Here is an 11,684-nt window from a genome sequence, read left to right as displayed (position 1 = left end):
TACATTGCCAATCACTTAACATCACCAGCCAGAATTGTTTTTGTCTTTTAGATCATTGCCACACTAATGTAAACCACATCAGCGAGTTAATACATAAAGCTTTGCATTTCAAAAATCTAGACACTTTAGTAACAATATTACAAAGGTTTTTAACTTCAAAACAAATAAATGAAAACGAAAAAATAAACTTTAAAGAATTAGCATCATAAAATTAATTTATTCCAAGTAAAAATACAAAAAATAATATTAATGACATTGACCAGATATGAAAGTCTCCCCCAGAAACAACTATATTAATGGTTGAGAAATAAGTCTGTAAAGAAAATACGAAATAAAAATGAAAAATATGTAAATATGTTTACATTTTCTTTTTTTAGCAAAAATCTCTAAAAATAATGAAAAATTTCTCAGTACAAAGGCTACATTACTACTGGAAGGTACTAAGCACGAAGATTAGGTAAATACACTGTAGAAAATGATCGTTGTGAATCACAATGCTTGCAATGAAAATAAATCTGCAATAAAGATTTATGCCTCTTTTTCTTATCTTTTTTTCTTTTTTACAAACAGTACAAACAGTATTGCACATTACAACAAAGAATCGAGGTTGTTAGCCTTAAAAAAAATGGGACTAATTCAAGTCTTGCGTGAAAAGGCCACCACGCATCCAAAGCTCCACAGGGGCTTTCGATCAAGTTACAGCGGAAACACTTTTAATCTTTATTTTAAAAATAACATTCTTTTTCTCCTCCTTCACAAGGACCCTCAAAAGTCTTTTTTTTTTTTCTTTTAATAACGTCAAGTTAACAAAGCAGGGTATGTGAATTTACAAAACAAAAGGGAGCACATACTTTTAGGAAACATAAAAAAGTTATCTTTTAAAAAAATAACATGAACAGAAGATCTCTCACAATTCTGGTCAGCGTAATAAATGATTGATTATAAATATACAAAACAAGGGAAGTATCTTCAATTATCTCTCTCAGCACCAAATGGAGATTGTTTTCTTGTCAGAATTTTTTTTTCTTAATTCGTGTGAATTAATATTATCCTTGGAACTCTACCTCTCATTCAATAGTTTTCATCCAAACTCCCGTGTTGCCTGGTAGGTCCACCAAGGGGTAAACTCTTTCTGCAATCCTTTCCATCTGTGATAAGGTAGACTCTGTACTTCGGCTAACTACGTCGTTATATTAAAGTTATAAAGCTCTAGCTCCTTCAGTTTTTTTCCAAAAATAAAAATAAAAAGCAAATAAGCATGACAAAAATAAAATTAACCATCTGTTAAATCATTTTTCTTGCAGAATTAAATTAATATATATATATATTTTATATCTGAATAAACTTACTTAGAAAATATCAATTTCTCTCCTATTATATTTCAAAATTGAGGTATTGCAAAAGATCATGTCAGTCAGAAAGCACGCTTTATCTTTTTTCTTAACAAAAAAAATAGCTGACTGTTTGTCCAGATACAAAGGGTAGTGCATAACGCATGTCTTTACCAGAGAATGAACACGCATAGAAAACCATTCTGGGCTGGGAAAGTAACATCACAAAAAAAGCCCAGATTTCACTTTCTTAGGGATACTAATCAACAGCCTTTTTTGTTTTGTATTTCTCCTTTTTTGATCAGTAAAAAAGTAATTTTTGTTTTTTTTTAAAGTTTAGATTTTTTTTTCAGAAAGGAAAAACTGTTCATCCTAAAGCCAATACTCGCTACTAAAATGAAGAAAAGTCTGGAAGGGGACAAAACTTGGGACAATCACGACACAGGAAACAGGAAGTGATGCGCTCATCTACTTGCGGTGTTGTAGTAGTCTGTTGGATTGTCCACAGAACTGCTAAAAACCAGAATACCCCCCCCCCCCTCCCACCCCCCACAATACTGCCCCATGCCCTCCCCACCCCACCCCACCACCCAGCCCAGCCCACCCAGGTTCAGCAGCCAATACTATTCTTCATGTTGCATTCATAAACCCACCCACCCCCCCCACCTCCCCAACCACACCCAATTGCCCAACCCTTTGCTAAAGAAGTCCACCATTTTAGCAGGTCATAATTCTACTTCAAGCTTCCCAGGAAAATCAGGGTATCCCCAGCTAACGCACAAACGCTTCGCCGCGCTTTCGTGACATCATCGCGACGTCATCGTCACAGAAACATGAGGTCGTGCACGGCGTGGGACCGGAGCTCGGTTTATAAACCGGGTCTCTTACGGACAGACGGTTCTTAAGCGTCTCTTCCCGCTTTCTTTCCTTGTCGCCTTCTCTTTCATCAATTTCTCAACAAAACGGAAAACAAACGGGTCCGCGTCGCCAGTCAGACTGCCGTTCTGCCGGCTGTTGTCGTGGTAGTGTGTTGGTGGTTGAAGTGTTAATCGCGTGAGCTCTTTGGTTTGTGGACACACTGTTAGGCTGTCAATGGTACAGAAACGTCTGCCTTTCCCCAGACTCCAGCTCATCGTCTCCTGCACGCACGCACGCGTTTGTGTGCCTACGCATCAACTATCTGACATGATTGTGTGTGAGAGAATGTCTCTATACCTGTGTGAATGAGTTGTGTGTGTGTGTGTGTGTGTGTGTGAGAGAGAGAGAATGTCTCGAAACCTGTGTGAATGAGTTGTGTGTGCGCATGAGTATTCATGCGTGTGTGTGTGTGTGTGTGTGTGTGTGTGTGTGTGTGTGTGTGTGAGAGAGAGAGAATGTCTCTATACCTGTGTGAATGAGTTGTGTGTGCGCATGAGTATTCATGCATGTGTGTGAGTGTGTGTGTGTGTGTGAGAGAGAGAGAATGTCTCTATACCTGTGTGAATGGGTTGTGTGTGCGCATGAGTATTCATGCGTGTGTGTGTGTGTGTGTGTGTGTGTGTGTGTGAGAGAGAGAGAATGTCTCTATACCTGTGTGAATGAGTTGTGTGTGCGCATGAGTATTCAGGTGTGTGTGTGTGTGTGTGTGTGTGTGTGTGTGTGTGTGTGTGTGTGTGAGAGAGAGAATGTCTCTATACCTGTGTGAATGAGTTGTGTGTGTGCATGAGTATTCATGCGTGTGTGTGAGAGAGAGAGAATGTCTCTATGCCTGTGTGTGAATGAGTTGTGTGTGTGCACGAGTATTCATGCGTGTGTGTGTGTGTGTGTGTGTGTGTGTGTGTGTGTGAGAATGTCTCTATACCTGTGTGTGAATGAGTTGTGTGCACACCAGTATTCATGCGTGTGTGTGTGTGTGTGTGTGTGTGTGAGAGAGAGAGAATGTCTCTATACCTGTGTGTGAATGAGTTGTGTGTGTGCACGAGTATTCATGCGTGCGTGTGTGTGTGTGTGTGTGTGTGTGAGAATGTCTCTATACCTGTGTGTGAATGAGTTGTGTGTGCGCATGAGTATTCACGCGTGTGTGTGTGCGTGTGTGAGAATGTCTCTATACCTGTTTGTGAATGAGTTGTGTGTGCACAAGTATTTGTGTGTGTGTGTGTGTGTGTGTGAGAATGTCTCTATACCTGTGTGTGAATGAGTTGTGTGTGCGCATGAGTATTAATGCGTGTGTGTGTGTGTGTGTGTGTGTGTGTGTGTGTGTGTGAGAGGATGTCTCTATACCTGTGTGAATGAGTTGTGTGTGCGCATGAGTATTCATGCGTGTGTGTGTGTGTGAGAATGTCTCTATACCTGTGTGAATGAGTTGTGTGTGCGCATGAGTATTCATGCGTGTGTGTGTGTGTGAGAATGTCTCTATACCTGTGTGAATGAGTTGTGTGTGCGCATGAGTATTAATGCGTGTGTGTGTGTGTGTGTGTGTGTGTACACTAGTTATGACGTTTTCACAGGACTTCTATGTCAGACATCAACGACAGGCAAAGCGAATCACAGTTCTAGACATACTCGGATCTAGCTACGTACTGTATAAAAATTGCACAATTATATATTAAACAATCACTGCAAAGGTACTTCACCTAATCAGACAGTTGTTTTTTTTTTTTAAGGATATCCTACATCTAATTAACCCATGATAAACCGCGGTTACCGTGGTAACGCTCGACTCCGCAGTCAGAAGCGGTCGGGCGGGCAGCGGCGTCGCGATTGGCCGAATGGGCGACGCCGCGAACTCTACAGAGGCACGCCTGACCGCCGTGCCCTGCTGTACCCAGTTAGCGCTGCTCTCTCACAGATACATAATTGACGTCGTGTGCAATGTGGGCAGAATCCCGTAATAGACATGATACTGAAGTCGTATTGCATGCAGCAACCTGATTGAATTAAACATGCAGTCAGGGACGACCACCCCCCCCCCCCCCCCCTCCCCACCCCCACCCCACTGTTGCCAGGGCGCCCCCCCCCCTCCATGCTAATTGGTCACCCTCCGTAGAAGGTGCACTCCTCCTCCATCACCTGTTAGTCCTTTTTTTCGTTACACACGAGCCTGAATAAAGTACTATGGCATGAGGATATACCATGGATTTAGCAGCAAAAGCTATTGCAGCATTACATTTACATAACAGTAAAATGATAAAAAAATACAAATAAAAGAACTAACCAAACATATTAAAAGCAAAAAAAAAAAAAAAAAAAAAAAGGATTCTGATTGAGCTTATGAGGTATTAATATTTCAAAGTCAAAATGGAGAGCAGATATAGGCTTGTTATTCTAAATCTGGGCATTTGTGACCCACACTACTGATTATTGAATAATTGTTTCTTTCTTTTTTGCTACATGTTATGCCACCTATTTTAGTTTAAATTAATTTATTCTTTTCTTTTACCTTTGGTAATGTTTTTTTATTATTTTTTACTAGGGGCAATGTCCTACTATTTCTGAAAATAAGTGCATGCTCCTGTCACAAAATTAAATTATCTAGATATAGATAGATATAAAACAAAAAAATATATAATTTTCATATATATATATAGTCTCACTAGGGCTTTAGTCTGGTGGGGCAGACAGACCGGCCCACTCAACGGGACGAGTGATGTCAGAGCAGAGGGGTCTGGTGCCAGGCCTGGCTCTCTCTCTCTCTCTCTCGCTCTCTCGCCCTCGCTCTCTCTCAAACGTGTGGTTTGTGTACATTTTAGTGCCAAAAGTGCAAATTCTCAACAGATAAACTGATGGGTCGTTTTTCTGAGTAGGTCATATCTAAGGACAATGAGCGGGAGAACAGTGATTAAAATGAAAAGGCAGACTCGTGGGAGAGTGGGTGGGGGTTGGGGGGCCGGGGAGCTGCAGCACTGTCCCGGGGCGGTGTGCGGGGCCCGGGGCCCCTCAGCTCCAGCGGAAGGACACGTGGCGGGGCCGGTCCCCTCCCTCTTTGACCAGCGGTTTGTGGAACTCCCGGCCGGCGCGGGAGTGGATGCTGGCCCAGCAGTACTCACAGTAGTACTGCAGGCAGGTGACGTTGGCGCAGAAGAAGGGGGCGAACTTGCCCCCGCAGCGCGCCCCCTGGCACTCGTCACACAGCTGGTCGTCCAGCACGTAGGGCTTCACCTCCACCTGCAGGGGGCGGCAGACACAACGCAGAGGAGTCAAGGAGAGCCTCTCTGCGCACTGCGGCTCCTCTGGCCGAGCTAAATCGGGTTTGCGTGCGTGCGTGTGTGCGTGCGTGTGTGCGTGCGTGCCTGGTGACGTATCCAAGGGTTACAATGTGGAGTGCTAACCAATTTGTATAATGGTTAACATGAGCTTCCCCCATTTCTCTGTCCGTCCTCTAGTGTCTCTTTCTCCTGCCCTCTAGCTGTGTGAGTCTTAATGAAAAGAGACTGTGGAAGTGATATAGGACCCTCACTGACAGCCAGATGAGGAGAGGGTCTAAACGTTAGTACATACTCCCCTAAAGGGCCTATTCCTCTTCACCTGCGCCCTTAACTGACAGCAGGCCTGGGGGGCTATCTCTCCTAGCACCCGTTTCTACAGCAGAGGTCCCACAGCCGAGTGTTAGCGTTAGCATTAGCGGCCCCGCCCGTTCTCTCTGTCTGTCTGTCGGCCGAGCGCTCCAGGCAACGCCAGCCCTCCCCCATCGCCATGGCGACCCGCCTGGGCTGGAGCAGCTGCGGTCAGCGGAGCGCCAGACGTCGTAATAAAGGCCTGCGCTTCCCGCAACTCATCGCCCGGGAGACGCCGTCAGACGCCGTCAGACAGGAGCGGGACAACCCACCTCCCCCTCCCAACACCGCTCCCAACACTTCCCCCGCTGGCAGCCCAACAAAAGCCGCGCTGGGTAAAAATGGAAACGCAATACTGAACACAAAGGAGGAGAGCTTCTGCGATTCGCATGAAGGCTCGGGAAAACGATGTCGGTCATGAACCCAGCGAGAGGATTTCACGAGCCTGTGGTCTTATTAAATCAACGGGAGGCCTCCATGACAGACACCTACTGCTTATGAAAAAATCATACCCAAGTTTAGATTTTCAGAGAGAAGTCACTTTTTAATATCTCGCTCGCATCTATAATTAAAATGTGTTTGAAAGCCTAAATGTGGTCTTGGCACCCAGGAGACACAACAGACAGCGATGTTAAGCAGTCTGGAGTGAGAGCTGCTCTCTGTTTGAAGCCGAACGGCGCGTTCAATGCCTCCTGCAGCGATCCCCTCCCAGCCACTTTTAGACCAAACTGTCAGCATTCCACCCTCCTTATATTTAACATTTACTCAATTACGCTCAATTACCTGGGCCCGGGTACAGACTGACTGCTTAATTTAGCCCGGATATGCCAAATTATTCTGCTGTCATACTTTGTGCACAAACGTCATGTGGAACTGGTCTCACCGGACTGCAGAGAGAAAGGACTACGCACACAAAAAGAAAATGTGGACACAGAAACTATACGCTGTAAGGGAAACTAAATTAGATGGAAACATTATGGGTCAGAGAGAAGCAGGGAGAAACTGCAGGCCGCACGGAGAAACCCAACACCACACGGGACCTGCGCATTGGAGCGCACCACACCAGCGGGAACAGTGTCAAACCGCACCGCAGTCTGTCCAAACCCGCTGCGGAACGACACCGTCGCGACCCGGGTAACTCCAGAGACCTCTCATGAACGCACAAAAAGATGTGTACGCCACTTTCCCTGCGGATTTGGGATTCATATCCACATCTACGCAATCTATGTCCAACGCGTACACGCGTTTTGGAGTGGTTTCTGTGTTTTTGGTGTCCGTCTGAAAGTCCATAGTTTAGCATCCAGACGGTCTGAGAAACGGTAACGTCGTCAGTGACACCACTCTGAGGTTCTTTGCGTCTCTCCGACCGCTTCTTAATTTCTGGGCTGATTTGGCTGCTGTGACACGCTGCCACTCACAAAACGTCTATTATTGGTTATGCCAGAGCGATTTCCAAAAAAAACACGTAGCCTGTCTGGCCTTCACACTCGGTGAAGTTCCTCTCCTGAATGACACCAGACTGACAGGCTGAGTTATGCATATCAGCATTCACAATGGCTGTGCCATTAATCATTCATGGCTAATTGTGGGAGTCAACAGGGTGGGAGACTAGGCTCATGCAGGTACGCAGAATTTCTAATTCAGGTGAGCATGTGGATATAAATCAGGATATTTTGGACCATATGCACCTTTCCATTTTGTGCGTACATAACCCTTTAGTGTAGAACTTCTGCACAGTTGTATAAATGAGGTCCCAGGTGATTCATTAGCTGGACCACTCTGGCTCACCCCTTCTTACCCCCTGGCTCTTGGTTGCCCATGGGCCAAGTCAGCCAGTGTGTAGCAGACTGAGTTTAACTGTGTGATGTTGCCACCTCTACAACAGCAGTGGACGGATGTATCCATAGTAACAGGAAGGTCATATAATTATCTTCCAGACTCCAGCATCTGTCAGGTTTCCAAGCACCGTCAGCCATGATTATACAGGCAGTCTGTTTGCATAAAATGAGATCCTGTAGGTTTGAGATTAATGGTCTGTCTGTCTGCCTGTCTGTCTCACACAGATGCGCAGACACAAATAAAAATACAGACACAGACACACAGACACGCACAAACACAGACACGCACAAACACAAACACGCACAGTTGACCTTGGTTCACGAGCCAGGCACTAACCCGCTTGTCAATGTCGTTGTGCTGCAGCTGGACAAATCGGGCGCTGATGGCAGCGATGTAGCTCTGCTGATTGGAGAAGGCCACACGGCCCGCCCCCTTGGGGTACTTGAGCTCCGGGTCGGTGTCGATGCCGGCGTAGCAGACGCCCCCGTACAGACGGTCCATGATCATGGCCAGCTCCACTGTGGGGGAGGAAGTGACCTCAGAACGAGTCCATACAGGAGCACTGCAGACCCCGAACGCAACCCTGTCCCCACTTACCGGCGCGAAGGGGCCGCGGCACCCCCCCCACAAAGATGGTCTTGCGGGGGTCGAGGGGCTGGGAGCCGTCCATCACAAAGTCGCTGTCACTGAGGTTCCAGGGCCGGATCTGAACCTGTGGAGGGAGAGTATGGTGAACGTCTGCATTTATACAGCGCCTTTATCCGAAGCGCTGTACAATCAACCTTCTCATTCACACACACACACACACACACACACACACACACACACACACAACGGTGATTGGCTGCCATGCAAGGCACCAACCAGCTCGTCAGGAGCAATTGGGGGTTAGATGTCTTGCTCAGAGACAATTCGACACACCCAGGGCAGGATCAAACCGGCAACCCTCCGACTGCCACAAGACTGCCAATGTCGCCCCCCGAATATTACAATATTACATTACAGGCATATACAAAACAGACAGCTACAAGAATTTCTACATAGTATCCATTTATAATTCAGGTTAAGCACCTCGCCCAAAGGTACAATCTACCTGAGAATCAAACCGGCAACCTTCCTGTTCCAAAACGCACTCATTCACACACACAGCCAATTCATGCGTTTACCTCCGTAGAGACTTCGCTGCTGCACAGCAAAGCAACGGCTATTAAAAAGGTGGTGTAATTTCACAGTGCAGGGCTGTTTTGAAAGCGGGGTTTTAGCCTAATTAAAAGGGTCCGACAGGTTTAACACAGGATAACAGGAACTCCCTGTCCCCCACCCTCCCACAGTGCTCACGTTAAAAAGGCTCCTCCCCGAGCTCTAAAAGGATCTCTGTTTGCACAGAGGGGGGGTAATGCGGCAGGAAGTGGCACACAGGAAGTGGGCCCGGGGTCACTGCTTGCTCACAGCTCCCAGGGCTACAGCATTGGAAGAAAGGGCTTAATTACAGGCTCGTTAAGAGAGCTCGTTAATGACCCCGGCCAGGTGGCTGCCTCTAAACAGGAAGCGCGTATCGATGGGGTGGCGGGGCGGTGGAGCAAATGCACAAGGAGATGAAGGGAAGGCAGGAGAGAGGGATGACTGGTGAAAGAGAACAGAGAATAGAAATTAAGAGACAGAGAGGAAAGGACGGAGAGAGCAGAGAGGGATGAATGAAAGCAGGAGGAGAGGTTGGCTGTTGTGGAGCTGTTCTTACTGTACGACAGATCTCCAGTCTGCTCCCGAGATGAGCTAAAGTAGGAAAACTCCCCAAATTTCCTAACTAGGTTTAATGCTTCGGCAAAACATTCAAATGGGTTTCTGTTTTTATTCTTTCTCCATTGTGATGTTTAACATGACATGCCTACATATTGACGGGCTGAATAAATTTCTCTCATCACAATATGTCCTGCTCTTAACTGCCTGTGAGGGACTTCAAGGATATCTGTTGATTGGTTGATCGGTTGACCGATTGACGATCGGTGAGACAGGACCCTGGGAGCGGTGTTGTTAAACTCACCGGTTTGTCCTTGATGGTGGGGCTGGACACACACAGGTAGAGCTTGCCCTCCTCCTCGATGCAGGCGTCTATGAGGGCCTGTACAGAGGTCTCCTCCTGGAACAGCAGGAAGGCGTATCCTAGGGAACAGGAGGGCCGGGGTCAGGGCTGGTGGGCGACTGGTCATCCCCAATGACACCTCTGCACTACGGCTCAGCCGTTTACATCTGAGAACATCGCCTCCAACTGGCTCCAAAGGGAAACACACACTGTGTGCAGCAGGAGGAATAAAGACACTAAAATGAAGTTTGATGTTTGATCATACAGGAAAATACTTGTATAAGAGACGATGGAGAGGCTGTAAAACGTTTTTTGTTTGGGGTCAGGTTTTTTGGTTCAGCAGACTGCTTTGAAAAGTCAGCCCCATTTTAGAGGGGCGAACTTTGACCTTTAACTCGATCGGTGCAGTGACAGAGCCGTGTAAAGGCGATCGCCGCCTTCACAGTCAACCGCCAAAACACCGGCGTGTCACACGGCCATCCTACTCGTGACCCAGTGCCTCCAAAATACTCAACTGCCCAGATGGTGTACTGGAACCACCGTTCCACACTACTAATCAAAATCAACAAAGTTGATACAAACCCTGTACGGTCTGGTCACATGTACTCGACTCTATAAACCCCATCTGCTCTCCCACACACTTCAGTAATATAATAAATAATAAACCAGCTCTGATGTGAGAAGACAGCAGCTCACAGCAACAGAGGAGAGAGGAGCCAGCATGAGCACCTGACTATCAGACTGACGTCATCTCCGTGCGTCAGCACTGACCCTGCGCTTTTGTTCCAGCGAGCCCCAGAGTGGCCCCAGAGTGGCCCCAGAGTGGCCCCAGAAGTGGCCGTGGACAGCAGCAGGAGCCTGGTCCTGGTCCCTCACACACAGAAGAGCCCATTAGGCCGGGAGCGGAGCCGCAGAGGTGGCTGTGACCGTGCCAGACGCCCTGACCGGAACGCACCCACCAGAGCCTGCACCCCTCAACACAAAGCAAACACAGAGCTGGACTACACTGGCTGGGAGTTTACTCAAGCGAGACAGGTGGTGGCCAAGGCACAAAGTCCGTGCACTCATCTCTCCCTCTCTCAGTCTCTCACCCTTTCTCTTTCTTTCTCTTGCTCTCACTGAGAAATTTAGATTCTCAGGCAAGCCAGTCTCCCGCTGCTAATAACCTCTCCTGGCTCTGCCAGGGAGTCAAATAATTATCAAGGTGCCACATCACAATGGCCAATGGCCTTCTGACTGGACTACAATTCCCAGGGTGCACAGAAGCCAATCCGACCGGCCAGGAGTCTCCCTCCCACGCAGCACAGGAATGGAACGCTGCAGTGCACACACATCTGTAAAATCATGCGAGAAACTATGCGCGTCGGTTAGCATACATAACAGTGCCCTTCTGTGCCAGTCTAGCCACACACACGCTCTCTGACCATGTATGGGACCTGCTGCCAATCTGTGGGTGGGGCTCACGTTGCAGGCTAGCCTCCAGGCTATCATTTCAGAGCTCAAAACTAAAGGGACCCGGAAGAAAAGCAGAACAGAAAGAACATGCCGGAACATTTCAGTCCAAATACATCTGCTAACACAGTCAAGAGAACAACTAGGCGCTCCCAGCCGTTTGAGAGGCGGAGCAGGGAAACCGATTCAGGATCAGCTTCCTTTGATCCGGGAGAGCGGGGGCTCTGCGTCCCCCTCCCTGCCAATCAAACAGCCACTGGATTATACAGCCCACAGAGCCTGGTGCACTGTGGGTAATATAATCTACCCTGCAATATTAACAGCAACATAGGAATACTCTGACCTACTTCCTGAGGGCCCTTTTCTCATAAGCACAGGAGTGTTTAAACCTTTAATGCTTCCTGCTTCCGTTCCGGTTGCCGTGGCGGCCCGGCTGGTGAAATGAGCAGT

At 47.3% G+C, this 11,684-nt stretch overlaps 1 protein-coding gene across 5 annotated transcripts in view; it reads right to left on the bottom strand.

The window, feature by feature from the left end:
- Nucleotides 1-4,340: 4,340 nt before the first annotated feature.
- cpeb3 (cytoplasmic polyadenylation element binding protein 3) overlaps nucleotides 4,341-11,684 on the bottom strand; it is a 37,235-nt gene continuing 29,891 nt past the window's right edge. For all 5 annotated transcript variants that reach the window (XM_061227975.1, XM_061227976.1, XM_061227977.1 and 2 more), the window contains 4 exons: nucleotides 9,744-9,862; nucleotides 8,300-8,414; nucleotides 8,039-8,220; nucleotides 4,341-5,474 (listed from right to left, as the gene is read on the bottom strand). In XM_061227975.1, coding sequence (XP_061083959.1) covers nucleotides 5,247-5,474; nucleotides 8,039-8,220; nucleotides 8,300-8,414; nucleotides 9,744-9,862 — 644 coding nt within the window. In that variant the 3' untranslated portion in view covers nucleotides 4,341-5,246. The remainder of the gene's footprint in view (nucleotides 5,475-8,038; nucleotides 8,221-8,299; nucleotides 8,415-9,743; nucleotides 9,863-11,684) is intronic.

The sequence above is a fragment of the Conger conger genome, chromosome 18 (genome assembly GCF_963514075.1).
Source record: "Conger conger chromosome 18, fConCon1.1, whole genome shotgun sequence".
Taxonomy (NCBI): Eukaryota; Metazoa; Chordata; class Actinopteri; order Anguilliformes; family Congridae; genus Conger; species Conger conger.
This window is presented reverse-complemented; position numbering and strand designations above follow the sequence as displayed.